Raw genomic sequence first — 18,881 nt, 5'->3', positions numbered from 1 at the left:
GATTCTATTGGAGGATTGTTTTCTACGGCAACATGTTCGAGGAGCAACCACAGAGAGTAATACTCTTGATCTGATTATCTGCAGTGGTTATTCATGCATTAAGAATTTGTACACTGTCATCACTAGGTGACAGTGATGACAGTGTACTGATGTTCGAATTACTTAAAGATGTAACTACCATCAAGGGTAAAGGGAAGGGTTTTTGTTTTCGTAAAGGTGACACAGAAGCCTATGGCAGATAAAAACTGTCTGAGACTACAGTGGTCTCAATTTTTAAATTCTATAGGGGGGGGATCAACTGATGATGCTTAAAACAGTGAATTCTTAATGGGAAGCCTTCAAGGAATTAATCTTGGAAGCTACTAGGCTTTTCATACCAACTAAGAAATACTGTTTAAGATTTAGACCTAAATGGATGCAGATGAACTAATGAGGCTCGTGGCAGAGAAGAAAAATGTGTGGGATGCAAATTAGTGAAAGCTGATTTGAAAAAAAAAAAAAAAAAAAAAAACAAACAAACAAACAACAGTTAATGGACTTACGAAAAATACGTAACAATCCAAATATTATCGTCCAGAAAGCTGACAAAGGTGATTCCATAGTAATAATAAACAAAAGCACATATATAGAAAAAATCGAATCTATACTCTCTGATTCAGATACATACAAACTGGATAACACATATACTATTTCCAAACATAAAAATAAGCTTGACATCATTTTAAGGAAATTAAGATCCAACAATGAAATTAATTTATACACCCTTCAACAGATTGGTAACCGTAACAATATTCTACCGCATATGTTTGGTATTACCAAACTCCATAAACCCAATCACCCACTAAGATCCATAATATCCTTCAGCAAATCAGCTTTCACTAATTTATCTTCCTTCCTGGTCAAAATTATCTCCCCCCTCACCAGATTTTTGAAATTTAAAGTAAACAATACCTCCCAAACCTCTTTGAAAAAATAAATTCTATCATCATTGGTTATTGGTTATTATCCCAGCATCTTTTGATGTAGTCTCATTGTACACTAATGTACATTTGCCGTCCACATTACAAAACTTACGCAATTTCTTAACAGACGACAAAACCTTATCGAATCGCACTTCCCTTTCAATTAATAGCATACTAGAGCTCACAACCTTTCTATTAGATGCCAGATACTTCCGATTTCTTAATCAGATTTACCAGCAAACCTACGGCCTACCTATGGGATTAGGAATCTCAGCCCCCCCCCCCATCTGAAATTTACCTAGCCTCCGTAGAAAACCATATATTACAACCATACCCCCCCCCCCGGATATTAAATTATTTATATGATACACTGACGATATCCTCTTAATAGGGCACAAATCCATAATAAATGATCTTCTCATTAAATTTAATTCCATGCATTATAGATTAAAATATACCCTGAAATTGGAAGAAAAGGAACAAATTAATTTCCTAAACCTCACTATATACAGAAGCGATACAAAACTAGGAACAAGAATTTTCAGAAAAAATACTCACATGGGCAAATACTTACACTTTGAATCACATCACCCCCTCAACACAAAAAAAAGCAGTCCTTTATAATCAAATTTACAATGCTATAAAATACAGTTCCACACATTATGACCTTAATAATGAACTACAATATCTTACAAGTAAATTCATATCTAGGAAATATCCTATTCAATTAATCAAACAAACTATTATCACAGTCCAAAATAATATCAACAACCCACCCAAACGCATGTCCAATAATAATCCACGTATTATCCTCCCTTACCATAGTAATTTTGCCAACCAATTTCGCCGTTTATTCAAAAGTACTGATATCACCCTTACATTCTCATCTTACAATAAACTAGGTTCATTATTCAACTCATATAAAGATACACAAAATTACCACATTAGTGACATGAATAATATCATCTACTTAATAAAATGTCAAGATAACTGTAACGCCTGCCACATTGGTAGCACCACCACAAAATACGGTTCTACCAAAATATCAAACACACGATGCTTACTACCACTACAATAGCTTTAGGACGGGACAGTCCAATACCGAATTAGCAACACATGTTCAATCCCACAACCACACCCCCTTAGTAGATTCAGCCATTCCTATTATCAAATTGAAAGGCCCTGAAAGGTACAGCAAACAAGGAATAAGGAGGTACATTTTCAGTGGTAGGAGAAACAAGAACTAGGATTTATATATATAAAATCATAGGGAGTAAATAAAGGCTGGATCTCAAGAAGTTTACTTACAGGCATTGAGTTGCAGAGATCACTCGAATGAAATGCTTGCTACAGCGGTTAAGGTAGATAGATATTTTGGTAAAGTTCAAAGAGACACTGGATAGGTACGTTATTATATAACAGAATTTTTTTTTTTTTTCCCAGCAGATGCAGAAAAAAGTCTACTTCCTTGCATCAGTTACCTTATCAAACTAAAACAGAAAGGAGAGTAGGAGCATGTTGTAGGCATAATGAGTTTAATGAACAACTGTACAGACAGTTTGCTAGTAAATCAGAATATATTTTGGGGGATTTTAAACTCCAGATATTAATTGCAACTTGTGGATTGGTTAATCATTCAGCCTTTTCTGGATTTATTGGATGACTGTTTTCTATACCAGCAAGTTAGAGAAGCAACAAAAGAAAGTAATGTTCCTGATCATCTTGATTATCAGCAGTGACTTTATTATCAGCAGATATCTCCAAGAAATCCCATATCAGTTGGTTATGATCACTGCCACCTAGTGGTTCCTCCAGATAAAGGAACCACTAGGTGGCAATAATCATAATCAACTGATGTGGGATTTCTTAGAGATATAACTACTATCAAGGGTAAAGGAAACGGAATTAGAGATGACTGAAAACAATGATCTAGGACTTTTAAATTCCTTTCAGTGGGACCAATTAAGTTCAAGGAAGTATTCACAGAAGCTATTAAGCATTATATACCAACTAAGAGATATTATTCGAGGCTTAGACCTAAACAAATGTCGGATGAACTGATGACACTAGTAGCAGAGAAGAACAATGCATGAGATTATTAATGATTATAAATTATGGGGAGAACACAAAAATCTATAACCAGTATAAACTAGTTTGTGATCAAGTTACTAAGGGATACATGCAAGCTAAGGTAGATTAAGAAGCCTTTGGCTAAGAATGCAAAGAAAAGTAGCACAGAATTATTTGCTTATGTTAACAAGAGAAGGAAATGAATGAATTGCTTTGGCCTACCAGATATGACGCTATGAATGCCATAATAGCTGATGATGCTGAGGTCTGGAGGCCTCATTTCAAGAAGGATGTAGAGCTGCTGGAACGAGTACAGAGAAGGGTAACAAGATTAGTGAATGGAACAAAGGGGTGCTCTTACGAAGAAAGGCTTAAGTTTTGCAAATTACAGTGTCTGGAGACTAGGCACTAGCGAGGTGATCTGATAGAGGTGTATAAAGCCTTGAATGGTTTAAGCATGCTCAATGCTGATGGGATTCTTCCTCTAGCTCAGAAAAATCACCTGAGAGGGCATAAATTCAAATTGAGGAAAGACAGATGTAGAATAGACGTGCGGAAATTTGCCTTTAGCCAGTGGGTGGTTGGTTGGTGGAACAGACTCCTATCCCTTGTGATAGAGGTTGATAGCCTAAATAAGTTTAAGGCTCAGCTGGACAGGTATTTTGAATGAACAGAGGGGTGAAGTGGAAGTGGTTTTTTTTTTTTTTTTGGCTGATGCTGCATAAGCTTGCTTTCTTGCATCAAATGCCTCTACTAATGCTAAGTGATTGCGTAAAAGCATCTTGAATTGCACCCACTGTTTCTTTGGAAACGGACGGTCTGCCAATGCTTTTCCCTTTCTCAACTGACCCAGTTGCCAAAAACTTTTCCATCCACGATTTAATAAACTTTACATCTGGAAGATTTCTACTGTCCTCGGCTCTAAACATTCTCTGCACAGTCACGGGAGATTTTGTTTAAGCTAACCAAACACGCTGAGCTTTCTCTTGTACAGGCGGCATCTTGAATTAATAGATGTGACAGCACTACTAGCGGCAACAGCAGTAAACTTAATCAATACATCATTGTATTGATTAACTTTTAATATCAGTGTACAATTTGGTTAAATTTTGTTAACCTCCCAACAGTAATAAAATCTTTGTAACGAAATGTAATCAGGGTAATCATTTGTGGACACCCTGTATTATGGCATCAGTTGTCAGGGGATGCAAGTCTCAGCATTCCTATGCATATAAAAACCAACATAGATCGACAGTGTTTCCTATTTGTTATTTTCAAAGTAAGGAGCACCGCTATATAAATTCAGAATTGCCACTGTAAGCCTAACTTTATTAGCTATCATATTATTAATCTTTAATTCAGTGGCTAACTATTCTAACAAATGTTATCAAAAAAGAAAAGGAGAAAAAAAGTAATCTTTATGCATAATAAATATTGATACGTATTATTAGCAATGACTTAAAAAATAACTTTCAGTTTAACGATTTGCACCAAAGGTGATGTAAGGATAAAATAATTAATGATCATTCTCATGACACTGTGCTGAAAGAAATGAAGTGATTTTAGTTCCAAATATTTTGATTAAAGACAACCAACACAATAATGCTCTGCAAATATTATATTAACTAAGACAACTAACTTCCTCCTTTAATATAACTGGATAGTTATATTAAAGGAGGTGCCCAGGTGCCTTTCTTATGTTTAACTTCAATCCACCCCAGGTGCCTTTCTTATGTTTAACTTCAACAATTTCTTCTCCACTTTGCACTCAGTTATTACAAGATTTAGATAACCTTCTACCAATCTGACATGCTCACCAGGCTGGTGGAAGGAGATGGTGAGGAAAATCCTGGCACTCTACTTTACTGTGAAAATATTTCAACTGACGGTAAATACCATCAGACTAAGGCAGATATGTCACTAGGTCCCATAGGGACTAATACCTGGTTTAGGGGATGTTGTCTGTTGTCTGACGAGAATTGAAGTGAGGATTCACGAAATTTCTTAAAAAGTGAATAATTTCACAGGACTGTGTTCCTATTTAATGTCATTTCACATTACTTTTTTTTTTTTTAACTTAATTGGAATAACACACAAAGTATATACCTTCTTCCAATGTTATTTCTGCTGTATCCACTGGTTGGTTCTGAGTACTTGTTTGGACACTATCCTTGAAAAGTATCTGATGAGAAAACATAATAAATAATGAACTTTTTTTTTTTCCCCATATGAAAATAAGGATTACAAAACTAAAAATTTTCATTATTTTCACTTATATTACATAACAACAATGCTATATTTGTTCAATATTTTTAAAACATTTCCAAATTTTTTTTAAAAATAAAAATTTATGACAATTCAAATCATAATAAGCTCAGGTAATACTTACACCAGGAATAAAAGCTTTTAAATCCGGCAAATTCTCATAAAAACTTCGTGTATCATCATCCTCCCACATAGAAGTGCCTCCTTCTAACTAAAAGCATAGTTTTAGGTAATTAAATTAACCAAACCAAACCAAACATAACAGTATTAGATAAATTGAGTAGAATAAAGAAGTAAATTTTCTTTCTTTTTTTTTAAATAAAAAGATTTATTCTCTTTATAAAAGTGGAACAGCTGTCAGTCATAATTAAGCTGACTTTCGTATTTATCAATACTGACAAACAGGATAATGAATGGCATGAAACTTTGTATTATATAGTGTAAATTGTTTTAAATATAGTTGAATATGAAGATGAAACACTATTAAAACTAATTCCCAAGACACAAATATTTCCGTTTATCAGACTATGAAGAAATGAAAATTAAAACCTCAAAACCTAGTAACGCATGTAGTTTGGAAAGGATGTTACATATTTGTTCAGTGAAAGCAGTTATGAAAGAAAATGCAAGCATACGTACCCACCCACATCATGTGAAGTTTTCTACAAGTTTAGTAGTCAAATACCTATACACATTAAGTTGTACACTGGTGATGGCTCAGAAACCTTGCCGAATCCTATCTTCAGACTATCATGAGCTAAGGAGAAAGTTCCTGGCTCTTGCTGATGTGACAGACTACCCACTAGTAACTTTAAGGGAAAAACTTCATAATCGTCATCATATGACTGCGTTGTGGTAAATAAGAAATATATGAAGTTCATCAAAACATCAGAAAGTTATAGGGATTATACAGAATGGATTGATATATTTACAAGAAATGGGGAAATGAAAAGGTCTGGTAAATGTTTTAAATTGTAGTCTCCATTTACAAATAAACAGCCTTAAAGTTATGTTACATTACTTTCTGGCATGATTGTATGGAATAAGAAATAATAATAAGGAATGCAATAAAAAAATGACAGAAAAACTCTTGCAAGTAATTGTCAGCGATTTCCACATAGAATGGAAGCATTTTGTCAAGATAAAATATATGGCAGCCAGAGAACAACTGTTGGCTCTCACTTCTGTAATCATTTTTGCATGTAATTTTGCAATTTCTTCAGATTCTGATAGTCTGATATACAATATCTTTCCTCCACTTATACCAAGAGCTCACATTCAGATGGTTCTGGATGAAAGAGAATGGAGTCACATACCATTGTGTTAGAAACAAATCTGTCTATTGAACAAGATGGATTTCATTGAAACCAAAGGTAGGACTGGCAGCTGCTATCCTGCAGCCAATATTATACATTTCCAGTTTATAAGATGTCAACAATAAGTTACTAGTACACATTAAACATAAAGATTATAACACATACATTAGCATTAGTAGAGGCATACGATGCAAGAAAGCAAGCTTATGCAGCATCAGCCAAAAAAAAAAAAAAAAAAAACCCCTTCCATTTTACCCCTCCATTCGTTCCAAATGCCTGTCCAACTCAGCCTTAAATTTATTTAGGCTATTACCTTCCACAACAAAAGATGGAAGCCTGTTCCACCAATCAACTACCCGCTGGCTAAAGGCAAATTCCGCACATCTATTCTACAACTATCTTTCCTCAATTTGAAACTGTCCCCTGAGGTTCTTAGTCTGAGCAAGAGGAAGAATCCCATAAACATTCAGCTTGCTCAACCCATTCAAGGCCTTATACACCTCAATCAGATCACCTCGCAGGTGCCTACTCTCCAGGCACTGCAAGTTGCAGAACTTAAGCGTTTCTTGGTAAGAGCACCCCTTTGTTCCCCTCACCAATCTTGTTGCCCTTCTTTGTACTTGTTCTAGCAACTCTACATCCATCCTAAAATGAGGCCTCCAGACCTGTACACAGTACTCTAGGTGTGGCCTGACCACTGCCTTGTATAACGGGATAATCACCTCCCTGTCCCTGCTAGCAAAATTCCTATATATCATTGACAACACTCCATGACTTGCCCTGGCAGCACACCTGCACTGCTCAGCAAACTTCATATTTGATTGCACAATTACCCCCAGGTCTTTCCACTTCCCTGAGTGTAGTACCACACAGTTGGTACGTTTCTCTTCGGTTATTGCTACCCATATGCAGTACTTTGCATTTATCAATGTTAAACTTCAGTTGTCACCTTGACAATCTAATGCTTTAACAAATTGTTTGACCTGTCGCTGCTTGATATGGAGTGGTGGAAGCAAAGCCATTTTTTTCAAGGGATTAGTTGTAGTCTGGAGCATGTGGGTGCATGCATGTGCGTACGCATGCACCCACATGTTCCAGACTGCAACTCAATCTTGGGAGACCACTGATCAACACAACAGGGTTGTGTTGATCTAATGTCCAAGAGGAAGAGTAAGCAAGAGAACTTAGTAAAAACCATCTTGCAAACAAAAAAGGAACTCCAAAATCTTGAAGTCCCAGAGATATCACATTTATACTAATATTCATTAACATGAATGTTGATTCCTGTGCAACAGGAATTGATGGATATACATTCCCACTGTGAAGCAACACAGCTTTCAAATTTTTTCTTAAACAATCTATGAAAATATTCCACTCATCTGGATTATGACTAATACTGATAGCAACTTCTTCACAAAGACCAACCAAATCAAAACAGAAGCACAGGGATTCTGCAACGGTATAAAAATGTGCATAAGTGACATGCCTTTCTCTTTTTTTGTAGTTGTAATTTTTACACCTTTTGGAAGATCAGTTTTGCAACTGGGATCAAGTAGATACTACTCATTTAAACAAGATGCCATGGACTCTGCAACTGGACTTTTTTAGACCCAAGTCATCCAATTCTTGCTGATTAGAGAAACATGGACCTTACCTGAACAAGCTTCTGAGGTGTAATCTCAATTATCCTATTCAACATATTCCATATTCATCATCCAATTCTGAAGACCCTTCTCTGGAAAACAGATTTAGGAATTAGATCTTCAGAGGGCAGTATATTGGGATATATACTACTGGATTTTTATCCGCAGATTTTTAAAGTCTGATATATCCACCATACAAAAGTAGTAGTCATCATTATGGTTTGTGGGCTCTCTCTCCATATTCATGACATACATTTACATCTACTGTGAACCATTTTGCTACTGTGTAAGCCTGCAACCACAGTGGTACTATGCAAAATTTGTGCAAGCAATGATAAGGAAAACCTATTAATTTTTTTTTTTTTTTTTTTATGAAAACCCCAAACACAAAAGGTATCAAAACCTATAGTACCATGAATGGGTTGAAGGAGAAGTATGGGGGAGGGGGGATGCCGGAAACTTTGCTCTAGAGACTAAACATGAATTTCACCACTTCAAGCCTCCAATAAGCAAAGTGGTGGTATTTCACCGGTTGATGAAAGTCATCTACCACCTGCATGGGTTCTGATGTGGTGTTGCAGAAATTTGCAGGATCATCATGATTGTGCAGATCCCAAGTAAATGGAAATCTTACATGGCAAAATTGTTACACAATATGAATGAAGATGACCCAACTGCTGAGTTGAGTTTTCCAAATGGTTTAAAGCAAAGATGGATGAGGATGAAAGGTTTCTGGACAAGATATAATTGTATGTATTGGTTCCTGATAATCTAAACATTAATGTACAGAAAGCATGCACACGCAAATAGGTGTATTTGTTGTTGTTGTTGGTTTTAGGCACATCACTGCCTTCTTTATAAAATACGCCTTCCTTAATAGGTCTCCCTTCCAGTCCTAAAAACAGTATTGAATTCATCATGACATGGACTCAATGAAGTAATGAAAACACTCCACAGGAATGATGCTGATCCAAGAAAACTTTTCACACTGTACTTAAATTTCTGTAAATTGCAAATTTCAGACATGTGGGGAGGAGTAACAGAGAGAGAGAAATGAACAAAAATTAGGTTAATGAACATGGAGTTAAACAAGTTGAACTGAAAGTGAACATGAATACTGACCAGTTTTATCCATGTTTTTGATGTTCATTAGTAGCCTGCATTACTTTTTTTTTTATGGAATGCTCTTAAAGCTATTGTTACTGTAGCAGTATAGATGCTTTGAGGGTAGAGAAACAAATAGAAACTCGCTGACAGAAGACTAGAGATAAAGAAAGTAAATAAAGAATATTCAATGCTAACTAAGAATTAATTTAATTAATAATTAAATTGGATACATAAAATTTAATGCATTTACATTGCAAGAATTATAGATTCCTACTGTTCAAATGGCTGAAAGCCATTCTGACAATGAGAATTTGATAAGTACAATGGTTCAGAGACGAGATCTATTTGGTGCAATAATAGCTATCACCATGTGGTTCACAAGAATTAACAGAATTTGCACACTACACAAATTCTTGACTAGGACGGAAATGGATCCATAATTAACACTTGAACAAAATAGTTCCATGACATTTGACCGTGTGTATTATATTTTAATAATTGAAGTTGAGGCCACTGAGGAAGAGATCAAAATACACCCCAAAACATGTGGCATACTGTTAGATTAACTCGTTATTACTGTAAGTTAATCAAAAATATTTCATTAAAATATATTTTTCTCTAGTATGCAGTGCTGTGTTCTTTTAAATATTTGGTTCTTAGATGTATATCCCAAAACAGAAGTCAATTTTTGAAGCACTAAAAAATCATTTAAAATTTTAAGGCTGACTTATATATTGAATAAAAGTCCTAAACTTGAATTGAGATGTGTTTAAAGTTTGAAAGGTATGATACCAGTATATTTACAATTTTTCAGATATATCTTTTTAAACAAATATACATTTTTGCTCATTTTTTAAAACTCACAAAACTGTTCACCTTCTTCATGATATGAAAAGGGTTAATCAATTCATTGGGATTTATATTTTTGGTTTACTTTTTTTGAATTCTTAAAAAGCAAACTTTCACTTCCATATTGTGAAATTTTTTACAGAGAAACCAACTGCATTACACTACTAAACAGGCAACAAGGGATGGCCTAGTTACATAATCAAAGCCTCTCGTATATACAGGGTGTTTCAAAAGTGATGGTCAATAATTTAAAGGTGAACTGTACAGACTACAACATACAAAAAAAGCATAAACATGGGTCCTTAAATGAATCATTTTCAAAATACTGCACATTTATAGATGGGATCCAGTGCTGACAAGGTGAACTGTACAGAGCTGGGATCAACCACTAACTTGTTTGTGTTTAGGTTAGGTTATGCTCATTCTCTCCCTTTTCCCCTTTCTCAATGCTTTGAGATGTAGCAGGCATACTGGTACCTGTCAAAGGATAGTCAACATGGAAAGAGGTTACAGTAGTAGAGAGTATGCAGACATGCACTTCATGTATGGTAAAGCCAATGGCAGTGCACTCAAGGCTGCACGTTTGTACCAAGTAGCATTTCCCCGCTGAAGGCAGCCCAAGAGGTGCACATTCATCAGGGTACATCAACGCCTTACAGAACATGGGCGCTTCGAGCAGGTAAGCCCAGAAGCATAACACCTGATGTTGAGGAAACCGTGTTAGAAAGAATAGAACAAAATCCAGGAATTTTGACAAGGGTTACTATGCAAGAGTGTGTAGTGAGTCATAGAAGTGTGAGGAGAATTTTACATCGCCAATTATTGTACCCCTACGATATTCAGCGTGTACAAGGTTTCAGCAATACAGACTATACCCTCCCAGAGTGCTCCCATAGGCAGTGGCAGATCTTAACAGAAAATGTGCATTATATCCAAAACGGTTCATTTGTGGCCCGATGTTCACTAGGACTTTTTTTTGCTTATTTTAGTTTGTACTTTTCACCTTTAAATTATTGACCATCATTTTTGAAACACCTTGTATACAGAGCACTATTAACAGTAGTGTCACGTCATCATTTATGCCTATATGTATTACTTTGTGCTATTCTGAACAGGAGTGCACTGTACACTTTTAGGCCTTCACAGAATAGTAGTTTTGCCACTTTCTCATTTGGAGAGGATTCGGATTTGAGTTCTGTCACTGATTAGAAGAATTTCTAAAGGCCACCTCAGGACTTTAGTTAGACAATCTCAGGCAGAGTAGGGTTTTATTTGTGTGAGTTATTCCTGGCTTTTCAGCCCATACAAATGAAAACCAACCTGTGAATACAAATTTGTACAGACATACGCCGAGTGGCAACTTTATTAAGTACATTTACAATTTTCATGAAATGGCGCACTCCTTCTGTAACAGCATCACTTTTTTTTTTTTTTTTTTTTATGAAAACCCCAAACACGAGAGGTATTAGAACCCACAGTATTTAGTACTGTGCTTGGGTTGGAGGTTGAGAAGACGAGAGAAGTGTTCATACCATGCAATATTAAGCAGGTGGACAGATAAGTAGGAATGCTGTATGTGTGCAAATTCAGTGTAAGAATAAGCATGATGAAAAATTTAGGTGACTTTGTTTTTGGCAAGGTAGTTGTCACCAGACATGCTGTTGTGAGTATCTCAGAAACTCAACCCTATTGGGTTTTTCATGCATGACTGTGTATCAGGTGTACCAACAATCAAATAACATAGAGGCAATGGTGATCCTATGGTTGGAAACGGCTCGTTGATAAGAGAGGCCAACTGAGGCTGATAAGACTTGTGAAGGATAACAGAAAGGCTACAGTCAGTCAAATAATAATCCAGTACAACAGAAGTAACAAATGAGGCATTTCAGAATGCATAACTCAGGATATAACAGTTGATGACCAAAATGGGTTCTACTCCTGTTAGCAAAAAACAGAATGTATGATTACAGTGGGCTCAGGAACACCAACACTAAACAGTAGAGAATTCGAAAAGTAAAAAAATAGCAGACACTAGCCTGATGAATCCTGGTTTCTACTATTTTACTATGACAAGAATATGGTGAAAACAGCAAAGGCCCATTTTGTTTAGCTGGTGCTAGTGTTGTAATAGTGTGGGAAATGTTTTCATGGTGTACATTTCCCCCACCCTCCCAGATAACAGTGGAGCAACATTTGGATTCCACAGTTTATTTGGAAATTGTTTCCAACCAGGTGCTGCCCTTAAGGCTGTAGCATATCTATGTGCAAATGAGTTCTTCCAACAGAATAATAAAACATGTCTCAAGGCCAGAATTTTACAGGAACATGAGAGTGACTCTGATCTACTGTGGTGGCTTCCCCATTCAGTTTGGAGCATGCACACACGCACGCACACACGCACACGCACACACACACACACACAGTTTGGAGCATGCGCACGCACGCACATCATCCAATTTGCAACAACTGTGAAAAGCAACTGAGTTTGAAATGTTCTGAGGGCTAAAGATGGAACCTACTGATTATTAGGTGGGTCTACCTAATAAAATGGCTGTTCAGTTTGATGGTGATAAAAAGTATAATTATTAACAGAATAAACTTACTTCTCCATCTTTAAACCTATTATGGACATCTAGAGTTGCAGAATCTGAATCTTGAGAAAGATGCTCTAATGAAAACACAAAAATTATAAATGAAATATAATAAAAAATAATAATTATCTAATTACTAATTATGTCTAAATTTGCTTAACCACCTAACTAGCTAGAATTTTACACAGTTGTTTAAAAATTAGAAAAATGCATTTTATTGAGTTACATGATATTTATAATTAAACTACACGACTTTGGAGGCTGTAGATAGAAACTACAACTGGGCACTGCTGACATCTTAACTGAAATATAAGAAGACCTCATTCACCTAGGCCTTGTGATTCCAGACAACAAGAGCTCTCAGCAGACGAATCTCCTAGTTATATGAAAAATTTAAACTACTTTACGATAATGTATTTTTTGAAAGCATTGTCTATAGAGGAGATAAGACAAACTGAGCACACCTTGGTGTACTTTTGTAAGTGCTTTCTAGAATTTTGTTCCAATTAATGCAGCATAATGTAAAATATATACAGGCAGGATTTCTACATAACAGAAGGAAAACAGATTTTTTGGAAAAGGCAGGAGATTTTTGTAAAGTCTACATCACACTAGAAATTAAATTTTCGCTGATAAATACAGCAATACCTTGCTTAGCACGGCTTCAAACACGGTACTAAGTACTATAGGTTCTAATACCTCTCATGTTTGGGGTTCACATAAAAAAAAAAAAAAAAAACAGCATGAGTTTCACTATAACATGGTTTTCAATTACGTTTAAGCCAAATTTACTGTACATATCAAAACTCATTCAATAGTCTACATACTCGACATATATACTGAATTGTTGTAGTCTATGTATGCGTACATATATGCTGTGGTGCCAACTCTATTGTCTCACATGCACCAATAGCTCCCCCTCAGGCAATCAGTGGCAATGTGCAAGTGTTCAGTATTCTTAATTCCATCTTGACAAGAAGATGTGATAGCTTTTCAAACTTTTCATTTCACAATTTATTTTTTATCCCTTTAAATACGATCGAAAATATATCTGCATCTGGTTAGAAATCACTGCCAACAACATGCATTCTGTTTGGCAGCATGTTTTGTCCCATTTAGCAAATGATTTTGCTGGTTTTGAATCACAAATTCAGACAATTATTGTGAAGATTGGAAATTGCTTGGGTTCGAAACTTTGGACATTGCCAATGTACGTGACTGCACTGACTTACATGCAAATGACTTAGACGATGCAACTCTCCTTGAAATTGATGAGCAAACTGCACATGAAGAAGAGAAAAACAATTTTTAAGTGGATTACACTGAAGTAGCACCAAAAGAATTTTCAATAAAAGAATTTGGAGTAAGTTTTTCGGGGTGGGGGGGATTGATATGGCCTATCAGGGGATTATGAATGGAGATCCGAACGTTGAATGTAGCATCAAGATACAAAAAATTTTACAAGATGGGATTCAATCCTACAAAGACTTATGCCGTATGCTGATTTGTTTGTTTGTTATTTGGTTTTTAGGAGCATTAGCAACTAAGGCGATATTGCTTCGGGGATATGCGGTGGTCATTCCCTGACCTTTCCGCATCCTTCGTATTTGGTGGTCATGGACTCGAGACTTCATCAGACTTTATTATTGAAATACCTAAATAAACAATAAAGCCTCATGATGTTACCTTTTCATTAATAAAATTTTTGCAATAATTTTTATTTCAAATCCTTTTAATTGGCTATCAAGCACAAATTGTTTATAGGTTTATTATAATTTGTTTATAGACTGTTTCTCTGATACACATTCAATTAAAACCTATTACAATTATACCTCAATCAGCATGGTTTCTCATAATGTGGAACAGTTTCGGAACAGTTATCAGTGCTATGAAGGTATTGCTGTACATATTTAATATTAAAATACAGCCACAGGATTGTTTATTTATCTTATGGCTGTATTACCTATGACTTTCTCTGTTTGTTAGATATCAAATGATTATGATTACTTTGAGAAAAGATACATTTGTAGATTTTGAAACTTCAGAAATGCTGAGTCAAATTTCTGTTTATAAAAATGATCCTGCTGTCAAGCACATTTTTAAAACTTCACCAGAATGGCTGTGAGGGGAGACAAACGATTTGCGGTATACATTGTGAAGAATACCATCCAGACTGTATGGTGTTTACAGTGAAATTCCGTACCAGCTAAATGATATGGGGGATGCATTTTGTATCGTGGAGTAGGCCAACTGCAGTTTATAAAAGGTTCCGTAAATGCCAATGGATACCTGGCTATATTGGAAGGCAAATTGTTACCAATTAGAGACCATTTCAACCTGGCAAGTAATTGCATCTTTCAGGACGACTCTGCTCCTTGTCATCGAGTGAAAAGTGTAAGAAGGCACTTCTGTAGTTACTTTAGCTTCATGTCTGCATTAGGGGTTCAACAGTAAAGTAATGTGTTTACATTTGTTACAGGTGAAAAAATGGTTGGAAGAACGGTCCATTACAACTCTTAGTTGGCCACGAAACAGCACAGACCTGAATCCTATAAAGAACTGTTGGCATTGTGTGGAATCTGTAGTTGCCAGAAAGAAGCCAAAGACCCTTCGTGAACTTCAGGAAATCATAATTCGTATTTGGAACCACAAAATATCAGTTGATTATCTTCAGAAATTGATCTCGTCAATGCCTCAATGGTGTGCTGCTGTTCAACTAAACATTAGTTTGCACCTGGTGAACTTTTCATTTTGTTTTCCATTTAAAATGATAAACTAAAGCAAATTCTGATAACATTTCAGCCATAATAGTCGTGTTTACCAAAACTGTTGTATAAAGGTTGCAAATGCTCATTTTGGAATATTTTGAGAGCACCTGTCAAATATTACATAGCTTTGCCTTAACTATTAATAAATATCTTTTGTTTATATTTCTATTTGTGATGCTAATAGTTATTAATGTAACATACCATCGCAAAAAAGGGTTAGAAATGTGAAATTCCTAGGTGATGCACTTTCTTTGAATGCCAGTGTATATATATAAAGAGTTAAGCTTTGGAAGTTAAATTAAAACCAAAATAGAGTTTAAGTTAAGGCGTAGAGTTAAATTTAGTCACTATTTAAAGTTAGGTTTAGGTAAGGTGCATACACAGTAGGTTTGATAAGTTGGAGTAGGGTAAGAGACTGAAGGATGGGGGGGACAGATAGAAATATGGGGGCAATAGGGAAGATGACCCTAGAATGTCAGTGGGGCCGGCCCAGCCAGAGGAAAGAGGAGAGGGAGACAGAAGCTTCCCCCCCCACTGCCTGGGGATTTAAAGGGAACCGGGTTCAGATTGTCAAATGGTGTGTCGGCAGTGGATCTGCAGTATGTCTCCCTTGGTGATCGCTGATGAAATGTAACAGTGTTACATTTCAAAAAGTTTTTCTGAAATCTAAGTATAGGTCAAAATTATTTTTTACATCCAGTTACTGTGTCATAATATACAATTATGACTGGCTAGACAAGACTGCCCCTCAACAAAAGCCATGCTGTGAATGCAGTATAACTTCATTCCTGACTAGATGGTCCTGCATTACTTCTCCAGTGATTCAATTATTTTTCCTGGAACAGAAGTTAAGCTATTGGGTCTGAAATTACTTGTGTCACCCTTTGACTCTCCAATATGAATTGGGAATACATTCACACATCTCCAGTCCCATTTCACATATCTGTTTGCTCCAAACGTTTGTTCCAGTAATCAACCGCCCGATAGCTAAAGGCAAACTTCCACATAACTATTCTGCAACTGTCTTTCCTCAATTTGAATTTATGTCCCTTCAGGCGCGTAATCTGAGCAAGAGGAAGAATCCAATCAGCACTGAGCTTGCTCAAAGACCTTATACACTTCAATCAGATCACCTAGCAGGTGTCTAGTCTTAGACACTGCAACTTACAGAACTTAAGCCTTTCTTGGTAAGATCAACCCTTTGTACCCCTCACCAATCTTGTTGCCTTTCTCTGTACTCGTTCCAGCAGCTCTACATCCTTTCTAAGATGAGGCCTCCAGACCCATATGCAGTACTCAAGGTTTGGCCTGACCACTGCCTTATACAATGGGATAATCACGTCCTTATCCCTGCACAAAATTCCTGTATATATATCATTGACAAGACTCCCATGAGTTGCTCTGGCAGCCTGTCTGCACTGCTCAGAAAAACTTCATATCTGACACTGCACAATTACCCCCAGGTCTTTTTCATTCTCCAATTCCCTGAGTGTAGTACTGCACAGTTGTTATGTCACTCTGGAGTTACTACTACTACCCATATGCAATACTTTGCATTTCTCAATGTTAAAATTTCAGCTGCCACCTCTCAGCCCATCTGCCCAACCTTTCTAGATCCTGCTGCAGCAGCAGCAGTGTACTGTCGTAACTGTAATTAACAACCCTGCCAATCTTTGTATAATCTGCAAACTCGAACATCAAGCCTGTTACACCTTCATCAATATCACTGATAAATATAGAAAACAGTGGAGCCAACACTGAACCCCGGGGGACTCCACAATGAGCAGTGTCCATGGATTACCACTTACTGTCTTCTTCCAATCAACCATCCTTTTATCCATAGCAGCAACTTGCTCTTAATGTCATACTGCTTCAATTTGTATAGCAGCCTTTTGTGTGCAACAGTATCAAAAGCTTTCCTGAAATCCAAGTATATGATATCAAAATTATTTTTTGCATCCAGTTCCTTTGTGACCACATCAAAGTATCCAATTAAATTGGATACAGCCAAGACTTCCCCTTAACAAACCAATGTTGTGTCTGTTTTATAACTGTAGTTTTGTCTAGATGATCCCGCAATGCTTCTTTATTTAGTGACTCCATTAATTTTCCAATAACAGAAGTTAGACTAACAGGTCTGTAATTACTCATGTTACCTTTTGATCCCACTTTGCAAATTGGGGATACATTTGCACATCTGCAGTCCATGGGAAATTCTCCTGAGTCTAAAGGTGCTCTCATAATTAATGGTAAGGGTTTGATTACATCCTTTGCTGCCTTCTTCGCAATGCTTCTTTATTTAGTGACTCCATTAATTTTCCAATAACAGAAGTTAGACTAACAGGTCTGTAATTACTCATGTTACCTTTTGATCCCACTTTGCAAATTGGGGATACATTTGCACATCTGCAGTCTGTGGGAAATTCTCCTGAGTCTAAAGGTGCTCTCATAATTAATGGTAAGGGTTTGATTACATCCTTTGCTGCCTTCTTTAATATAACTGATTAGATTCCATCCACCCCAGGTGCCTTTCTTCTCTTTAACTTCAACAATTTTTCCAACACTTGCTCTTAGTTATTACAAAATCATTTAGCTCCCTGTTAGAGTTTAATAAGCTTCTGGCCTCCACTCCCCTAGAGAATTCCTCATTTGTTAACACGTTGACTGCCAAGCTAGTTTAAGAAAAAATTCTCCAGGGGCCAAAAATATATAGTAAATAATTTGATTAGTAATTCTAAAATAAATATTGTATTATGTCGTTTTAAGTCATAAAACGTTATGTTAGTGTTATTTTGTTTTTTTTCGCTGAAAATATCAAAAAAAGAGTTTTTTTGTGTTGCATATATGTGGCCGACATGGCCCAGTAGGTTACTTTATTTTTTGAGCAGCCGTGTCGACCACATGTGTGATGCTATTATGGCCTACAGCCTACATATGAAGGTCGTTTGTGATTAGTTTATTGCTTGCACAGTGCGTGCTGCAACAAAACTAATCGCAATAAAACAAACTCTCAAATGCTGAAATAAGTTTGTCAGTACTGTTAGAGATTTTGTGAAAACAAGTTTGTCAGCACACTGTATTATCCACTATATTGTGCTGTGTTTCTTTGCAAGTTTGTACAAGTGTGTTGTAAAAAAAAAAAAAAAAAAAAATCTAAAACCCCAATGTCTAAAAGAAAATTACTAAAAGAGGAACTGAGAAAAATTGCTGAAAATCTTAGTAGTAGTTCTAAAGATGAAAAAGATTTTGACTCTGATGATTCAGTAAAAGATCCTGACTGGGATATTTCTTAAAATGAAGAAGGAGATGC

General features: G+C 36.1%; 1 protein-coding gene across 5 annotated transcripts in view; it reads right to left on the bottom strand.

The window, feature by feature from the left end:
* Upf2 (UPF2 regulator of nonsense mediated mRNA decay) overlaps positions 1-18,881 on the bottom strand; it is a 695,457-nt gene that overhangs the window by 416,446 nt on the left and 260,130 nt on the right. For all 5 annotated transcript variants that reach the window (XR_016547840.1, XR_016547841.1, XM_090387842.1 and 2 more), the window contains exons 16-18: positions 12,816-12,880; positions 5,422-5,508; positions 5,139-5,214 (exon numbers count right to left, since the gene is read on the bottom strand). Coding sequence is in view for 3 of the 5 variants with exons in the window: in XM_090387842.1 (XP_090243968.1) it covers positions 5,139-5,214; positions 5,422-5,508; positions 12,816-12,880 (228 nt within the window). In the remaining 2 variants the exon portion in view is untranslated. The remainder of the gene's footprint in view (positions 1-5,138; positions 5,215-5,421; positions 5,509-12,815; positions 12,881-18,881) is intronic.

Source organism: Mastigoproctus giganteus, chromosome 13 (genome assembly GCF_048544385.1).
Source record: "Mastigoproctus giganteus isolate SK-2022 chromosome 13, ASM4854438v1, whole genome shotgun sequence".
NCBI lineage: Eukaryota > Metazoa > Arthropoda > Arachnida > Uropygi > Thelyphonidae > Mastigoproctus > Mastigoproctus giganteus.
The sequence above is the reverse complement of the archived record's forward strand: the minus strand, read 5'-3'. Positions and strand labels throughout refer to the sequence as shown.